Source organism: Eschrichtius robustus, chromosome 2 (assembly GCF_028021215.1).
Source record: "Eschrichtius robustus isolate mEscRob2 chromosome 2, mEscRob2.pri, whole genome shotgun sequence".
Taxonomy (NCBI): domain Eukaryota; kingdom Metazoa; phylum Chordata; class Mammalia; order Artiodactyla; family Eschrichtiidae; genus Eschrichtius; species Eschrichtius robustus.
The window spans coordinates 47,793,208-47,812,624 of record NC_090825.1 but is presented as its reverse complement, the minus strand read 5'-3'; the positions used below and the strand labels follow the sequence as shown (position 1 = coordinate 47,812,624).

The following is a 19,417-nucleotide window of genomic DNA, read 5'->3' as shown; positions in this document are numbered from 1 at the left end:
CTAACAGTTTTATTTGTAAGTGGCAATGTTGCATCTTGAAATCAATTATTCAAAACAATATTCTTTCTAGGTACTGTGGTAACTGATCTCACATAGCTTACATTCTGGTGGGAAAAAATAAACAATAAACCAATAAACAATAAACAAGATGTCGGACTGAAGTGTTGTGAGAAAAATAAAATAGGGGTAGAGAGGGCTTTTGTGAGGAGGTATCATCTGATTCGAAACCTCTAGGAAGGTAACAGCCCTGCAAAGATAATGTTCCAAGCAATTTTTGGCTAAGGTAGGTTTAACTAATTATTCTGATATACACACATATATACACACACACACACACATATATATGTATGTGTATCTCCTTCTGAATTATATGACCTTTCACTGCTCCCTACTGAATCTTATTGTTCTTATTTTGAAGACAAATTCTATCTTTTAAAAGCTTTTCATTACCTCCTTAACTGGTATATCCCATAAAGTTTAAGAAGCATGCCTTCTAATTTAGACAAGTATTTCATAATAATATTAGCCAATTATTTAGTTTAGGATGTGCTTTTGCCAAATTACATTTAACAATGGGTGAAAAATAACAATATTTGGGAACAAAAAAAGTCTTCATGTTACTGGATAGGCCTAAATGAATTTTCCAGAAAATAATACTTTGGTGATGCTTTCTTTGCAGGCAAAATAGGCTGAAAGCAAACTGGCAGAGTATGACCCATTCAGATGAAGCTGAAGGGAGGGTGGAAGGTTGAGTGAATCACTGATGGGTTGGTCTAATAGCAGTGAAAGTGCCCAAAAGAGAAGTAGAGATTGATAGATAGGTCGTGTATGTGGGATGAAGAAGCAAATCAACTGGCAAGGTTGGAGAAAACCTTCTACACCACACTAACTCTTTGAGACATGCTGCCACCACCTGGGCAACAGACAATTTTGAAGTATGGGAAGATTTTAGTTGTGATTATTAGTTAAAATTAACAATTGCAGAATTAAAAAATTACTTTCATTTTATGAAATCAGCATTTTCGTCTAGTCTTTGACATTAAAAAACAAGCAGGGATTTTTGGGGCCAGATCTGTTTAGAATTCTGCCCTACTTTTTAACTCTCTGGTTCCTTATCTGTAAAACAGGTATAAGAATACCATCCTACAGAGTTGTTTGGTCTAAGGATTAGTGATAACAGATGCGAAGCATCTAGCCTAGTACCTGCTACACAGCAGGTATTCAATAAATAGCCTTTAAAAATTATTATTCCGCAGTATGATCTTCCAAATATCACTAAAACCCGACTATCACTTTTTAAATTACATAAATGTACCTATTAAGAAATGTATCTGCATTGTGTTTTAATGGTAGGAAAAACTCACAAATAACTTAGGGGAGAAACCAATTCTATCAAAATAAGTCAAATATGTGAAACGTTACTGCAGGAAATAAGCACAAATTGTTCAGCAGGTAAGAAAGCTCTTAAAATCTTTAGTTAAGTCTAGATTATTATAAAAGAATCTTATTCAGGCTTTACTCATTCACAATTTTGACATGAGTCAGGGTGAAATGTAACTTTGTACCATTCAAGAGAAAAAAGACTTTTAAACTAATGAAAGACTAGGACTTCCTTTCTTTAAGAGGAAAAAAGCTTAGAAATTTGTAAGGCTCCGTTTTTTTTTTTTAATTCTATTTCATTTTTTAATACAGCAGGTTCTTATTATCTATTTTATACATATTAGTGCATATATGTCAATCCCAATCTCCCAATTCATCCCACCACCACCCCCACCCCACCCCACCCTGCTTTCCCCCCGTGGTGTCCATACATTTGTTCTCTACATCTGTGTCTCTATTTCTGCCTTGCACACTGGTTCATCTGTACCATTTTTCTAGATTCCACATATATGCGTTAATATACAATATTTGTTTTTCTCTTTCTGACTTATTTCACTCTGTATGACAGACTCTGGGTCCATCCACCTCACTACAAATGACCCAATTTTGTTCCTTTTTATGGCTGAGTAATATTCCATTGTATATATGCACCACATCTTCTTTATCTATTCTTCTGTCCACGGGCATTAGGTTGCTCCCATGACCTGGCTTTTGTAAACAGTGCTGCAATGAACACTGGGGAGTAAGGCTCCATTTTCGAAATATAACTGCAATAGAATAACTAGTGCGGATGGTGATGCGATATGCTACAAAGGAATTATTCTTATGCAAAGACAAACCCTCCTTAATTAATAGTGCAAGTTTCAGTTACTTTGGTTAAAGCTACACGAACGGTTAAGATTTTATTTCTTAGAAATAAATACAAGCAGACTTTATTTCCTTGTTATTCTAAGTTGATATTCTGAAAGACATTTGCGAGAGAATAAAAAAGCCAATTAAGGATCTTTCAAATAAAGACTAAGCCCTTAAGAAAACTGGCTACGATATTTCCACTAAATTCCTTATTCTGCTGCTGCTTATGAAGCCGAAGTCAGAAAAATGGCCAAATCCAGTCCAATCAACAGAATTTTCAAGCTGAAAGAATCCCAGAGATAACCTAATAGCTTTCCACATACAGAAGAGGAAACAGGCTCAGAGTGACTTATCAGAGTATCAGATCAGCAGAGACAAGGCCTGTGAATCTCAATTCCCAAGCTGAGACTCCTCTAGAAAGTATTCTGCACCATCTGAACCAATCTTGAGGCCACCTTTCATTAAGGGAATGCAGGTAGCAGTAGGGAGCTCAGCTGTCGCCAACCGCTATGCTATTCCTGGGCTTGCAGCCTGCCCTGGAACTGGAAGCTAGATCAGTAATATTAGACAGTGAAAGCCTGATTTACACTAGAACCAAAGACCTACCGAGGCTTCCTTCTTCTGTGCCTTTTCTTCCGGCCCAAGACTCCTATGCATTTCACAAGGGATGCAGCACAGTGAGCTACAGGGGAGGGAGTAATGAGGAAAACTGTCTAACCGTGATTAAAACATACACATATTGGTCTCTGGAGTGAAGGACGTTAAAATAAATTCTGACCCTCTCCTGGAGTTACTATTTGGGCAAGTTTACAAAACCACACAGAGCTGCCACCACCAAGTCAAGTTTTCAGTACACACAATCCAGTAACTGAGTCTTATTCTGGCTACTACAGGTACAGGCTAGGTCCAAGCGCACAAGCTTTGAAACCATCATCCAAGTTTTCAAACAAGAATGAGTAAGAAAACAACTGCTGCTAATACAACATACAAACATTAACATATGCCCAACAAACAGTATTTTAGATCATTAGCTTATTTGCCAAAAGCCTGTTCCCTGGTAAATAATAGTTACTGTTGTTATACCTAAACTAGTTATACATGTCACAACTTGCGCCTCAAAGAGAACATTCTATAGTGTTTCAAGAATAAAAACCTGCTTTATTTGGCACGCAACAGTGAAGAGATCTTGCAACATTTGAAGAGGTAGTCAAACAGAGCAGTTCAGTGCAAGAGACCACAAAATCTGATCACCAACCAAACCAGAGTTAATCTCTCAGTTCCTGTAGATTAGAAGACAATATTAACTCACTCTTTCTGCTTGTTGACTTTTGAATCCCTTTATTTGTGTATTGGAAGAACAAGTACCTCGGTGGGAACTCTACGCCCAGACAGTTTAATTATTTATCAAGTTTACTATGGGCAAGTATCGATCATGCTTTTGTGAAGAGTTAGGTTCTCAAATTAAAACCAAACAATAAAAACCCCTCTTCACACAGCATGGCTGCATTTTCCCTTAGTAACAAGGTTCGGTGGACCCACCACGGTCCAGCTGCTGCTTTGTCTCCTCGACGTGAGGCGTTAACTATTGTCCAACTCGAAGATGAGAGGGGTCAAAGACTGGGGTGTGAACCAGAGGAACTCGCTAGAATCCTTCAAGGGTCGCCGTGTCACCCTCACCTTGACTCTGGGCGGTTTGTGGGAACCAATTCCTTTCTTGCCGCCGCTCTCTGGCTGGAGTTTCCCGGGGTCACGGACCTTACCCACCGGGGCCCTCCACCCACGGCCGGGCTCCTGCAGGGGAGCGGCTGTTCCCCGGCTGACTTCGGGGGCAAAGGTAGGGGGCCCTCCGTGCTTCCGGACCGGCTCCCGGAGGGCGGAGCCCACCCGAGCCTCAGGCAGGACGCCACCCAGACAGGAGGCGCGACGCTCGGGCTCCGAGCCAGCAACCAGCCGGGCACCACCGTTCGCCCCGCGCGGCCTCACCTGCCGCTCCCCGGAAACCCGGGCGCCGCCCCGCCCTCCCCGCGTGCTCGAAGTCCGGGTCCCGGGCCCCACACAGCAATGGCGCAGCCGGAAACTGGCCCCTCGACTTCCTCAGGCCGGATCCAGGCAAGGGCCGGCCTGTGGGCGGGTCGGGAGAGCCGCGGCTTCCGCCTTCCTGTTTCCGGCTTGAAGGTTAGTTGGGAGTGGGGGGGGGGTCTAAGGACCCATCGTCTCGGGCGCGATGTAGGGGAGGCCGGTGGTGGTCGCAGCCGCAGTTTTGCCCCCGTGCCCAGCGGAGGCGGCCAGGGCGCCGACGGCCCGAGGTGTGACGGGGACGACCCCTGATTCCCGGGGGCCGCCCGTTGTGCGAGCCCCGCCGGGCCCGCGCTTGCCGAGGCGGAGGGTCTGGGGAGCGTGGCCCCAGGGGCGGGCGGCCGGGGGCGGTGAGGAAGGGTGAGCGAGGAAAACACAAGGAAGGAGGGAAAGTGCGGATGGCTGTGAGGTGCCATTAGCTGCAGCTTTAGGCGCCGCGCGGGTCCGGTCCGGAGATCAAGCGCGGCCGATCCTTCTCGTAAGGAAGAAAAGAAATATTCCTTAAAGTGTGGGAGGCGAGTGCGCTTGGGGTCCGAAATTGAGGTGCATGGGAGGCGTGTGTCCTGTGGACGGTAACTCCTTTCTCTGTGTTAATGGCTAAAACGCGGCCATAACCGGGTCCTTCACTTCCGCTTTACTCTTTATTGCAAAGTTCTTTTGCTCATCTCTCAATCTTGCATTAGTTAATTCATTACTGGGCTGGAGAAGCTGAAGAAACAGATGGATATCTGTAGAGCCTAGGCTCGACTGTGTGGGTGGGAGCCTACGAATGGGGGGGGAGGCTAGGATATTTAACGATATCTTAGGCACTTTAATGTGTCTTCAGTTGAAAATATGAAGAAGTTGTGATAGGATATAATTAAAACCAGTCATGGTAGTTTTATGTAGGTGATGGGATTGTGGGTGATATATATTTTGTTTTGCTTATCTCTGGGTTTTCTATAAGGAACACAAACTGTATAATAGGGAGACAAAAAAAACCTTTTAAGAGTAAAGCGGTGTTTGATTTTGCGATTGTATACCTAACCCTATAAACAAATAATTGACTTTTTTAGTATAAAAAGTTCAAGATCTGGGAATGGATATGCTGTAACATATCAGTGAGCTAACTTATATGTTAGTGAACTTCGTAAATAATTTTATTGTTGAAGTAAGTAATTTAGTAAAATATTTGATCTCCAGTAACTAGGATTTTCTTACAGGGCATTTACCATTGTGTAATTATTTCTTTCTTAAAATTAGAAAGCAATAGATATTAAATGTATTTAATGTGCCAGGCGATTTTACATGTCATTTATAGGTTGCATATAGAGAATTTAGAAATTTTCCATTTAAAATTGTATTATAATTCCTTAAAGTTGACTTTTAACGTTTTTCTTTTATCTATTCTTTTCAACCCAACCAGTATATAGAATTTAAGCATTCTCTCAGAAGTGTATGGTAGAGCTAAAGAAGACAACCAACCAAGGGTCATCTGAAATTGTGATTGGCTAATAATCCCAGGACAAAGTTAGAGATCACTAAAGCATAAGGTAGATGATTTTTTAAATCCCAGCTGAAATTTTAAGTGACTGTATATACACCCATTCCTACCCAGGTATTCTAATTCTCCACTTTGAATAGAGATCGACACAAACATGAAGGTTGAAAAGCCTCTGGGGCAAAATAGAAAATGTCACTCAAATCCACAACATCCTCATTTGCCAGATGGCCCTCCCTTACCAACTCAAAACGGAACAAAATGCATGGCACCTGTAATGGTTAATTTTCTCATCTATTAAAGTTGTTCTCATTTACTAAATTATGTCCTCAAATAGGAGTCCTCAAAAGCCGAAAGAAGGCATAAAATAGCATGTCACCTTTTGCTTATATCTCTTTGCATATGAATGGATATTATGGTTCCCTTACCCTCTCGTTTCATTCCTGGAAACAGCCATCCATTACCTCCCTTTCTCCAGGCATTTCACATATTCTGTAGCTTTCAAATAGCAAATTTGATGATTGTACTCTTGTTAATTAGCACTTAATAGTACTAAGGCTATGTAAAAAAATGACATATGGGATTAGCTGTTTCCTGGAATGAGCACATAAAACTCAAAATTCTTTTAAAACTCTGCTGCTAAATAAAGTTTGTCTTGAATATAGGAGGCATATGAGAATGCCTAGTCCTTATGACAGATTACACATCGTTTTTCCTTTTATCTTCTACACATCTTTTAAGTGTCACTCTTCTGGTTGTCCTAGGTGAATTATTTTTTCTTACTAGAAGTATTAGTCCTTATTAAAATAGTACTAATTAGTACTTCTTAAAAACAACAAACCAAACTACTGAGTGATAATGGAATTCTGAGTTAACTGATTTTTGGGGTACCTTTTTCAAAATTTGATTAACCACATAGTCTTTTCTCTTGTTGTCTCTCCCCCCACCCCCTGCTTTCCTAAGGCCTCTACAAAGATGTTTGATATAAAGGCTTGGGCTGAGTATGTTGTGGAATGGGCTGCAAAGGACCCATATGGCTTCCTTACAACAGTTATTCTGGCCCTAACTCCATTGTTTCTAGCAAGTGCTGTACTGTCTTGGAAATTGGCCAAGATGATCGAGGCCAGGGAAAAGGAGCAAAAGAAGAAACAAAAACGTCAAGAAAATATTGCAAAAGCTAAACGACTAAAAAAGGATTGAAGGAATGAACAGGCTCTGCAGCCAGAGGAAAATCGTCTGGAAAATTATGCAGCTTTGGAAGGACCCATTAAGGTTTCTTTTCACATCTTATGACAGTATTATTTAGTAAACGAAGTCTGAGCATGTGGAAGAATCATGTTAGTTCTCACCTGTACTATAGCAACTTTTAGGCTTCGGTGTAGAAGTCTGTTGACAGTTACTGTAAGTTGGCATTTATTATGCTACAGATTCTTTATAACTGACTTAGTCATTTGCCTTTTTGCAGCGTATGTACTAAAGTGAAAACATCCTGTGGAGAAAAATGGCTTTAGATTATGGACTCTATTCAAATAATGGCTTAAAATGGGGTCCTGTTCTGGACAAAGGAGATTAAGAATGTAAAAATCAGAATTGTCCTGAGGTGAAAAGCATGCTTTGGCTTAAAAGAGATACAGTGTACTAATCACATCTTTTATCATTATTACTTATTTCTTGAAATAGAATCATTTCTGGCTTCCTCAAAGCAAAGTATTATTATTCAACGAGTACTTCTATTTTCTGTATTTTTCTCATTTTAGCTTTTGAGATACTGGTAATTACCAGACATTCTGCATTTTTAAAAATCTAATTTTATAAAGAATTCTCTTATTATCTTGACTATGTAGAATACCACTTACTGGATATAACAATTTTTGTACTTATGAACACTGCCATTTTCTTAGAGGTGACTTGAGTAGAGGAACACTATGATTTAAAGCTTGGAGTAAAAATGCCAAACCTTGTAGTACCTTGGAACCAGTTAATTCTCACTTGTGCTATAAGTAGAAATGTGAAGTAGTTACAATGTCTTATAAAATAATTTGCTGATTATATAATACCACTTTTGTTTTTCATTCCATTCTTTTAATTCATGTGGTAGTGATGTCCTTTACTTTTTTGATCAAACAGGTTCATGGTGAAAATTAAAATTCAAATTTCTTTTAAGGAACTTTTAAAGAGTAACAGTTAAGTCATATTTCATAAATGGTAAAGAGAGGCTTAACAGTTGGAAAAATTTTGTTTAGCATAGTATTAGTTGGGTGAAAAAGGTGTAAATCATGTCAAAATTAGAATGTGTTATAGTTAGAAATAAAGGGCTGAAGGATATTTCCTTCAGTTAAGTAGTATAACTGGAACTTTTTACTCTTTAACATGGCTTTTATAAATGCATGGTTAATAATTTTATTTGTTGTCAGTAATTAATAGCTTATTAATGTTTTCCTCACCCCTGATAATGAATCTTAAATTACAAAAAAATTGTCTAAAAGCTTTAACTTAAAAAAATGAAACTAGATATTGAAATAAATTTGATACGTTTTTATAAAGAGGTCCTGGGCTTTGGTTTTTTTTGTGGGGGGAGGAGTAATAATTCAAGTTAAATATGTTACAGAAGTTAGACTTTTCAGAGGGTTACAAATTTCATTTATAGATAAGCATGCAGTTGACTCCTGAACACCACCCTGGGCTTTGTTTTTTTTTTGTGGGGGTTAGGAGCATGAGTCCTCCCTTGCAGTTGAAAATTCCTGTATAATTTATAGTGGGCCCTCCCTATACGTTGTTCCTTCCTATATGCAGGTCCTCCATATATGCAGTTCCGAGGTCCCTCTGTACCCACAGTTCTTCATCCGTGGATTCAACCAACCCTGGATCATGTAGTATTGTAGTATTTACCACTAAAAACATCTGTGTGTAAGTGACCCCACACAGTTCAAACCCATGTTGTTCAAGGGTCAACTGTACTTATAAAAATTGAGAGCAATGTTTCTCAAATATGAGAACCTAAGGACCTCTGAGAATGTTTATGGACTGGTTTGAACAATACTTGTTACTGTTGTTTTAGGTTGTCAGTTCCTACTTGGTGCCAGTGTGATCAACACATTGCAGCTCCAAGCACTGAAATAATTCAGTGTTTAATTACAAATTAGTTATTCAGGCGATCTAGGATATGCTTTTTATATTGTCATTGAAATTTAAACAAAACTTATATCCACTAAAGCTATGGTTTCATTGTTCATTGTGACAATTTAAAGGTATTTAACTAAAATAGGTTTTTTTATAGTCCCTGTTAGTCTTAATACAATTTTGTATTTGTTTGACATAGGCCATTTATTGTTTCTTCAGCTTTTCCCAAAATGTATGGAGCCTTTTTATACATTTGAGATCAACAAGGTTTTATAATATGTGTCTATATGTTTGTGTGTGTTGGGGGGTGGTGTAAATTAGACTATAGAGCTTCCTCAATTTAAAATGGATTACATCCTGATAAACCCACTGCAAGCTGAAAATAATTTACTGAATAATGTACTGAAAGTGAAAAACAGAATGGTTGTGTGGGTATCAGTTGTTTACTTGTGATTGCATGGCTGACTGAGAGCTGTGGCTCCCTGCCACTGCCCAGCATCACAAGTGTCCTACTGCACACTGCTAGCCTGAGAAAAGATTAAAACTCAAAGAACGTTTCTGTTGAATGTGAATGTGTATCGTAAAGTTGAAAAATTAAGCTGGGGACTGTGTATTATGAGGTTTGAGAGTCTTCAGAAAAATCAATCTTTTATTGTAACATCCTGTTAACGGTTACAAGAATCCCATTTACTGTTACCCAGAATAATTCTTTTAAAAACTGCCTACCTATTACGTTGTTTCTGAAGTTCTTAGAACTAATATAATCAATTACCATTTTATGGCTGGTTTTGAAGGAAAAACAAACAAGCTGCCTATAACAAACATTTTACCACCAAAAAGTTTGTGCATCAGAATTTGATCCATAGTTTACCATGTGGTAAACTTCAGCATGGTGTTACTGTATCAGATGTGCAAGGGGATTTTAAACCTATTTCCTGAAATTACAGTGAGCAAACTGGAAATAAGCTTCGGATGCTGCGAGCTAGAAACCCAACGTTGAGATCCACTATAACGAACAGCTCTTCACCCATCGTGAGGGGCACTTTATACCTCATCTGGTTTTAAGTTAGAGGAAGTCTGATACCTATTTAGGAATGATTGCTTTCAGGTTTGCAACTGATTATAGTATCACTCTGATTTACTTCATATCTGTAATATATAAGGACAAATTCTGTATTTCTCAAACATTAAAGGGGATTCCGTGTTCAAATACCAAAAGTTTGGGAAACACAAGATAAGACAATTCATTTCTGCATGATTTCTTGGAGTCTTTTAACCTTCTTTGACTATCATAGACTCTCTTTTCTTTTCCCCCGAAGAACACAAATAGTTTGAGAAAGCCTAGTCTAAATGAATTCAGGTTACATTTTAGATAGTGTGGTTAATGAGATAGCATTAAAAAAGTCAATATGATGGTATTGGGTCAAGGCTGATGAAATTAGGAAGTAAATGAGAGCCAGAAATCTGTTAGTAAAAATGGAATGCAAAAGGATAACATAATGGGGAAAAATTTATTTCCTCCTTTTTTTTAAATTTTTAACTTCAGATATCCAAGGCATAGCTAATAGGCTAGATTTATACGGTTAAACCCAAAAGGCAACACATGTATACCTGAGCAGTTTGTATAATAAGGCCTTTGGGGAAAAAAAATGCTATATGCATGTATAGCAGAGGCATAGGAAGTTAGGAAGGATTTATCTGAGAGTACTTAAGGTATGTATGACACTTTAATTATTATTTTTTTAAATCAATTTATTTTTGGCTGTGTTGGGTCTTTGTTGCTGTGCGTGGGCTCTCTAGTTTCGGTGAGCGGGGGGCTACTCTTAGTTGCGGTGCGCGGGCTTCTTATTGTCGTGGCTTCTCTTGTTGCGGAGCATGGGCTCTAGGCTCGCAGGCTTCAGTAGGTGTGGCACGTGGGCTCAGTAGTTGTGGCACGCGGGCTCTAGGGCTCAGGCTCAGTAGTTGTGGTGCGTGGGCTTAGTTGCTCCTCAGCATGTGGGATCTTCCCGGACCAGGGCTCGAACCCGTGTCCCTTGCATTGGCAGGCAGATTTTTAACCACTGCACCACCAGGGAAGCCGCACTTTAATTATTTTAAAATGAACATTTTAACTTTTGAAATTAAAAAAACTGCATGGGTTTTGGAGTCTGTCTTGAAAAGATGAAGAAAAACATTTTCATAAAAAAAAAACAACTTGTAAATTCCCCAAATATAACTATTTAAAATATGAAATATGGTGGACAAGTGAATATTTTATGTGAAACTTTGATTCTGCTTTACATGTGTCTGGCTTAAAAGCCACATATAAAAACAAGATTGTTTAGAAAAGCAATCTTAATTAGGCCAAGATTATAGTTCAGTTTTTATGTAGGACTAAATGTTCTCAACTCTGTTCTGATACCACCTAACAGTGTAACCAGTCATCCTAAAGATGTTAGTCTTGAGGAAAGGAGTGTGGATGGATGACTACAAAGTTTATTCCCACCTCTCAAAATCACTTTGAAAGTACATACTTTACTAATAATGGGTGGGCCAGTATCATCTTCTTATATAATGTAACTGTTGGCTAAGATTTTCTTTTATGTAAAACAGGTATTTTGAAATGAAAACCATAAAAATTAAAATTAACGTAAATTCTGTCATACATTAAGATATTTATAAACAGCCTACACGACAAGCTTTTGTAAAATATGTATATAGAATACAGTTAATAAGCTGATAGGAATTTGGTAGTAGAAACATTCTATTCTAGCATGTTAGAATTTACAGTTTTTCCTGTAACCTGGGGTTCAAGAACATCTTACTTTACAGTCAATTATACAACAAATTTTATCTCTTTTTATATTGCCTAATAGCTAGTTCCTTTTTTGCCTCTTTGGTAAAATGTAATACTACTTTGTAATAATATAAAGAGACAGAATGATTAACTTGATATTAACAGGGCTGCTGGAACGTTAATATTACCACCTAGGGGCTTTTTTTTGTCATTTCATAAGTATTATGGTGATTACATTTGATTACTTGTTTTAGTATAACATTTTATAAAGTTGTATTTTTCTGTAGTTTATTTCCTAAGCAATTAAAAATTTTACCTTCTAATATTAAGTAAAAATCTCAGTATTTATTGAGTAGTTGCTACAATGTCAAACACTGTTAGAAGGCCTCTATATTAGAATTAGAACTCTGTTAGCAACAAAAACTTGGTTGTGCACTTCAGAAAATGTATGACACTTTTATATATAATCTGTTTTAATGTTGTCATCTGTCTATAATTTTCTCCAATATAGAAATCACTGTAATCTCCACTATCAGTGGAATCACGTTCTGAGAACTCTGCCCTATTTTCTATTTCTTCCAAGTAATTTTTAATCTCACAGAACTACGATTACCATTTCTCTGTTTACCATCTTTTCAGACTTTTGTGATAGATTGTCTACTTCCATTGGTCCTAATTCCTTCTTTAAAACTCCATCCTCAATCCCACCATAAAATAGCTTTTGTCCCATCTACTCATCAATATCATAGGGTTTTTTTCATTTATCAAATAAATTTTCTTGGCCTCCACGTGCTTTATCCTGGCCTCCACGTGTTTTATCCAAGTTCATGTTTTTGATTAGTCCTTTAGAATCTTACAGAGTGCCTCTACAGAAATAGCAGTCTTCTCCTTTTATATTTGATCAGTTAGGACAGTTCAATATTTACCCTTATCATTTTCTACCAAGATACACTTTGGGTGGTTTCTAAATGATCGTAAGGATCTAAAATGTACTGAGCATTTACAGCTACAAGATACTTCTCAAGGGAGCAACTCAAAGAGGAAAAAAAACTAAGCAAATTCATAAACAGAGAATGATGACTAAATCAAGTGAAGGATTTAAGTCTAAAAGAAGTTAGGTTTCTATAGTTCATAACCTCACACTTCTTATGCATAGTAAAAACAAGTTCTTAAGCTTACTGGAATAGAGAGCTATTGTACAGTCAGAAAATACAAAGTAACTTTTTACTTTTACTTGTTAAAATAGTCACATACATATATAAATGAAATGATTTTACCACAGTGCATTCATTGATTGTGGCTCTTGCCATCTTGTGGCATCCAGGATCCTGGCTGAAAGGTTTTACCAGTGCTGGTGGGAGCCACCGAGGATTCTTCTTTTCCAAAGTCCGGAGCGGAGGCATGCCCTTTAATCTGAGTTTGAACTGGCGGAGCCAAGTGTTCCTTGTTGCTCTCTTCTCTGAGGAGTTTTTCTTTTTCATAAAAGTCTTTGGTTTTCATTTTAATTTCTTCTTTATATTTTTCATTCTTCATTATTTCCTGCATGCATATATAAATGGAAGAAATCATTAAAGTCCTAGTTAGAAGAAAACTCAAACTACAGGTTTTATAAAAATAAAATAGCTAATGAAAAATAAAGTACATATATACATACTTGCCTTGCATTTAAATAATATATAGATATGTACAGGGTAAGTCTGAAAAAGCTATCTGATTATATATTGATGTTATTTTGAATTAAACAGCCATGTCCTTGTATACTATAATAAAAAGATGAGAAGGATAATGAAATAGAAATATTTACTACCCAGTAAGTGAAACAAACCACTTAACATGAAATATTACACAAGAGCATAAAAGTCACTCTTATCAAAGATTTTCTAAATTTAACAGCTATTTACTACCTCAAAAACTAATCAGTGATTTGTACTTTCTATTGGAGATGAAGTGAAGGTGAGAGGGCCTCAGAAAGATGTTCCTGCCAGTCTTTTCTCTGTGGGACTTAAAGCATGGTTGCTAAGGCCACCCTCTATAGCGCCAGGACCAAGTCCCATCTATTTCCCTTTCGCCTCTGGAGTGGTATGGCAGTGAAGAGGAGGACAGAAACGGAATCAGAGTTCAGCAAGCCTTAGACACCAGTTCCAGAGAGGCATTTTGCTATTGGAAATGCTTCCTCAAATCAGTGCAAGCAATTTGTGCAATGCGGTTTTGTCACTCAGATTTGCTATTCTATTTGTAAGGATCTATACCCCGAACAACAATGAATCTATTACTGTATTTCATTGAATACAAGACCATCAAATTTAAGATGCATCGCTGTTATATGTACCACTAAAAAAGGCAAACTCCCTCACATCCTGATTTCAGAGATGTTAAAATTTGAAGATATGCATCTTAAAAACAGATGAAATAGTAATTACGTCTTTTACCTTTATTGATTCCTTCTTCCTCTTCTATCTTAATTATTTCTAAATGGGTGAAATTTTTTTTTTTTTTTTTTTTTTCTGCGCCTCACAGCTTGCGGGATCTTAGCTCCCCCACCAAGGATTGAATGGGCGCCCTCGGCATTGAAAGGGCAGAGTCCTAACCACTGGACTGCCGGGGAATTCCCTGGGTGAAATTTTTAAATGTTCTTTTTGCTTATCTGTATTTTCTGATTTTTCTTTAAGAATATATTTGTTATTTATAATATGAATGTTAACATAACTAATATCTGACAACACTGACAAAAACAAATTCTCCCAAGTTATTTTTAAATTTCAACATTTAAAAAAATGACACATCTGGGACTTCCCTGGCAGCGCAGCGGTTAAGAATCCGCCTGCCAATGCAGGGGACACGGGTTCAAGCCCTGGTCCAGGAAGATCCCACATGCCGCAGAGCAACTAAGCCCGCCTGCCACAACTACTGAGCCTGCACTCTAGAGCCCGCGAGCCACAACTACTGAAGCCCGCGCGCCTAGAGCCCGTGCTCCGCAACAAGAGAAGCCACTGCAATGAGAAGCCCGCACACCGCAACGAAGAGTAGCCCCCGCTCGCCACAACTAGAGAAAGCCCGAGCGCAGCAGCGAAGACCCAATGAAGCCAAAAATAAATAAATAAAAATAAATAAATTTATTTAAAAAAATGGTTCCTTTAAAAAAAAATGACACATCTGGTTATTTAAATATATGATGCAATCTGTTTCTAACATGAATTTCAAGCAATAATAGTTCTCCAAAAAGGTAAACACTGATATTTAAAAATCACATTTAGAATAATGGTCTACACTTACAGGAAAAGATTTGAGGAGATTGTAGTGTTACAGACTTTTAGACACAAAGAAGGGCCCATCTAATGAAACCTCTCCTAAAGCAAACATGTGAGGGAAGGCGTATTTATAAATATTCTTGTAATTTCTATAACAGATCAATTCCCTATGAGTAATTTAATAACCACAGTAACTATGAGTTTAGGGACAGCTGCTATGAGTGAGGGTGAGAGTCAGGCTTTGCCTTTCATATACCCTGTAGAATTCTCAGGTGGGGTGACCATATGTCACAAAAGAAATCCCTCAGTGTGATACTGGAAATAAAGGAAGTAGGTGGAAATATTTTTCAGTCTGAGGCCATCTCATCTTCACTTCATCTCCAGACTCTTCAAGACCCTCTATGAACTGGCGTGTCAGCCCGGAGGCTCTTTCTCCTGAGCAGAATGAAAGGTTCAGGAGGGTTGAACTTGCACTAGGAGCCCACCACAGGGAGCAAGACACTACTGAGAAGCTGGTATAAGGCTTGCTTGGCCTGGTATAAGAGCATCAGTCACATTGCCTTTAGGGATTTCAGCTCTACTGTTGCAGTCTTGCAGCTGGTGCAAGCCTATGCCTTCTGCATAAAAGGAAACTGAGGGCAGAGAGCTGTTCTTTCTTTTTTCCTGCCTTCATATAATTCCTCTTTACTCACCATTACTCTGCCAAGTAGTTTCTTTCTTATAACAGCTATTTAGGCCAATAAAAAGCCAGTCTGAATATGTTAATTATTTTAATATGAAGATGAAAGATTTTGGAGTTGAAAAACATGGAGACTATAGTTTTTCCTAGAAAAGAATGTCTTTTTTTTTTTTTTTTAACTAATGGTTACCAGACCCCTGCCAACAGCTTCCAGAAAAATTACACAGAACATAAATCATTTGTGAAAGGAAATCTAGTTTTGTAAATATTTGGAATAGATAAAATGAAAGTAGTTAGGTGGAAAAAATAGGAATTTGTAGACTAAAAGAGAAACAGAAGTAATTCTGTAACAAAGCCTATTTCATAGCAGAAATTACTATAAAGCAAGGATTTTTCCCTTACATTATTTCCTTGGAAAAATATCACCTTAAGTCTCAATATGTTTATCAATAAAAACATTGTTTGTTTCAGCATTTTAGGCATAAACCAAGGGTAAGTAGGTCTTCACATAAATGTTTATATGTTTAAAGCAAATATTTATCCTTTTGCATACCACTTTTCTCCATCAGTATTCTTTCACATTAAAAAAAATAGTTGTATGGATTTTATCACTTGCATTATGCCATGACTTACTTAATGTCTACCCCTATTTTTGTTTCCAATATATCACTTTTTCATAAAAAAAAAATAGAACCCTCATGACTATCCACATAGATAGTTCTTTGACCCAAACACATAGTTGCAATCTCAAATCTACCTTTTACTATCTGTGACACCAAGAAAGTTAACTTTGTTCAGTTTCAGTTTCTTTATCTGAAAATGGGAACACAGTGACTATGTATAAATAAAATTTACATCTCAAATACTCATATGCATACTGTTCACATTGTTAGATCTTCTGAAAGTTTGCAGTTAAAAACATGGGCTTTGAAGCAAGACTAACTGCATATAAATCTCAGTTTTGCCATTTACTAGCTGTGACCCTGTTAATGTTGCTTAACCTCTCTGTGTCTCAGTTTCCTCATGTAAAATGGAGATTACAGTACTGCCTTCTTCTATGGGCTGTTGTAAAGACTGGGAAAGAACTGGCTATTGGGCAGTAATAGTACAACAGAAGATGTTACAGGTGGATTTTTAAATAGTGATTGTTTATTCTATTCCATTAAAAATAAACACACCAAACTTATATCTGTCCCGCTTTCTCATCTCAGGGTAGAAATGTAGTCTCAATACTTATATCTTTAAGTCCTTAAAAATTTAACCCACTAATTTGTGACATACATTGAATAACTATTTGTTGTGAACATTTTGTAAATAGCAGGATCCCTACATCAATTGCTGTCCTCATGAAGAATGAACAAAATTCATAATTTTGCCAGGATGAAAAAATCTCCAATTTAATGTGCTACAGTCTCCAACAAAGGCAGCAAGCATTACCACTGGATTGAGAACAGAGGTGTTAGTAAGACATAATCTACTGGCTTGAAAACAAGATGGAGTAACTGGTGCCAGACTAGTTTTTCTGCCATAAACAACTAGAAATCTGGACAAAAATACTAAACTTTTCAGATACTAAACAACAGCCAGTGCAGTACTGTGATCCTTGAGAGAGGGGAAATAAACGAGATAAGCCCTGTATCACCTCAGCTGGAGGCTGTTGCACAGGGTCAGGGAACCCAAGCAGAGGTTGGTTATCTCGCTGAGCTAAAGAGATAGAGATGCTTGGTTAGGAAAGCTGAGGAAGCTGAAATTTGTGGGGCACAGTACCAGAACACACACACACACACACACACACACACACACACACAGAGTTCTAGAAACCTGTATAGGGGTACCCTTGAGTGTTCAGCTGAGTATTAAACTGTATGTGGGTAGGATGAGACTCTACAGGGCCAGGAAGGTCAATTTCTGGCTAAAGAATAACTACTGGGGAGCTGTAAACTGAACACCTGCTGCAGCTGAGACTAGGGGACATTCAAGTTCTAATCAGCCAGAGATGCCTCACCAAACCTGCAGGGCATTTAGTATAAAGACTTCAGAAAGATCACTCCTTAGGAGTAAGAATAAATTGGCACAAGAGTTGAGGTAACTCTAGACCTGCACTGTCCAATACAGTAGCCACTAGCCAAATGTTATTTAAATTAATTAAATTTTAAAATTTAGTTCCTTAATTGTACTAGGCACATTTCAAGTGTTTAGTAGCCAAATGTGACTAGTGGCTACCATACTGAAAAGTACAGATACAAAACATTTCCATTATTGCAGAAACTCCTATTGAACAGTACTGCTCTATAGCCGCCTGAACAAAACTTAAAACTAAAGCCTCCAAAAGTTTGGGCTGATTCACATGTAAATTAATATACTCAAAAAAAAAAAAAAACCCTCAACATTTTTAAAAGGAAGACAACAAAACACAGACAGTAAACAATATACTATTTCAATGTTTATCATCCAATCAAGAAGTGAAGAAGGAAAGTGTGATCCAAAACCAGTCAACAGAAACATGATAGAAATGATGAAATTAATAGATAAGGACTTTATCACATCTACTATAAATATGTTCAAAGACTTAAAAGAAAAATTAACATAAAGAGAAAAAAAGGAGAAACATTTAAAAAGAACCAAATGGAACTTCTAGAGGTGAAAAATACAATACATGAAATAAAAAAAGTAATGGATATGCTTAACAGCGGATTAGACCCTGCAGAAGAAAAGAAAAATGAATCTGAAAACAAGGCAATGGAAACTATCCAAACTGAAGCAAAAGAGAGAGAAAATAGCTTAAAAACTGAACCAGAGCCTCAGTGAGCTGTGGGGCAATATTAAGCAGTCTCACATACATGTAACTGGAATCACAGAAAGAGAAGAGAGAGGAAGGAGAAAAAATAATGACTAAAAAATATATCAAATAAATAAACATATAAATCTATATATCCAAGAAACTAAAAAAACTCCAAGTAGGAAAAATACAAAACCAAAGCATATCAAAACCAACTTGCTAAAAACTAATGATAAAAGAGAAAATCTTAAAATAAGCTACAAAAGAAAGACATTTATGAGACAAAGATAAATACTATTGAGTTCTCATCAGAAACAATGCAAGGTACAAAACAATGCAAGGTACAAAACAATGCAAGGAATGACTTTAATACACTGAAAGAAAATAAAAACTGTCAATTTAGAATCCTATATCCAGTGGAAACATCCTTTAAAAATGAAGGCATAATGACATTTTCAGACAAAAAAAAAAAAAAAAATAGATGTTTTTGTCACAAGCAAACCTCTCTTACAAGAACACTAAAGGAAGTATTAAATACTTTAGGTTGAAAAAATGATACAATATGGAAACTTGAATCTACATAAAGGAATGAATAGTGCCAAAAATATCAGAATGAAGGACTTCATTTCAGGGAAAAATGTTAGACTTTGGGACACTCTGCTAGGTACTCAATGCCCTTTGACTTTATGTCTACCCACTCCCAGCTCCTTGAGCCCATGAGGCACTTCATCACATTGTGCATTGAAACTACTGCTATAGATTTTGAGGGTTATCCTCACTGTACCCCCACCAGAAGGACTTCTCAAGCTCTGCAAAGATGTCAGTTACCACTAAATAGAGGAGAAGTACAGCCTGAAATGCAAGAGGACTATTATGACCATATGCAGTCCTCAGATTAATAGTACTACCTGGGAGACAGATGATGCCTCATTCCCTCCCTACTCCCACCTGACAAAGAGCCTCTGCCCACCAAAACTTCCATGTGTTGCACCACTGTCCTGGCTTCCCTGGCCTGGGATTTGAAGCA

At 37.6% G+C, this 19,417-nt stretch overlaps 2 protein-coding genes across 5 annotated transcripts in view; one reads left to right on the top strand and one right to left on the bottom strand.

Annotated features, from left to right (window-relative positions):
- The first annotated feature begins 4,326 nt into the window (after positions 1-4,326).
- Positions 4,327-8,300, top strand: SMIM15 (small integral membrane protein 15). 4 transcript variants are annotated; one of them, XM_068535381.1, is made up of 3 exons: positions 4,327-4,407; positions 5,714-5,840; positions 6,752-8,300. In XM_068535381.1, exon 3 carries the CDS (start codon positions 6,764-6,766, stop codon positions 6,986-6,988), a length of 225 nt encoding a protein of 74 aa, XP_068391482.1. In that variant the 5' UTR covers positions 4,327-4,407; positions 5,714-5,840; positions 6,752-6,763; the 3' UTR covers positions 6,989-8,300. The 4 variants fall into 4 exon arrangements, with proteins under 4 accessions (XP_068391482.1, XP_068391481.1, XP_068391480.1 ...); XM_068535380.1 differs by lacking the exon at positions 4,327-4,407 and adding an exon at positions 4,414-4,538; XM_068535379.1 differs by lacking the exon at positions 4,327-4,407 and adding an exon at positions 4,414-4,786.
- Positions 8,301-11,571: 3,271 nt separating this feature from the next.
- NDUFAF2 (NADH:ubiquinone oxidoreductase complex assembly factor 2) overlaps positions 11,572-19,417 on the bottom strand; it is a 182,286-nt gene continuing 174,440 nt past the window's right edge. The window contains exon 4 of the mRNA XM_068535376.1: positions 11,572-13,223. Within this exon, the coding sequence (XP_068391477.1) occupies positions 12,972-13,223 (252 nt within the window). The 3' untranslated portion in view covers positions 11,572-12,971. The remainder of the gene's footprint in view (positions 13,224-19,417) is intronic.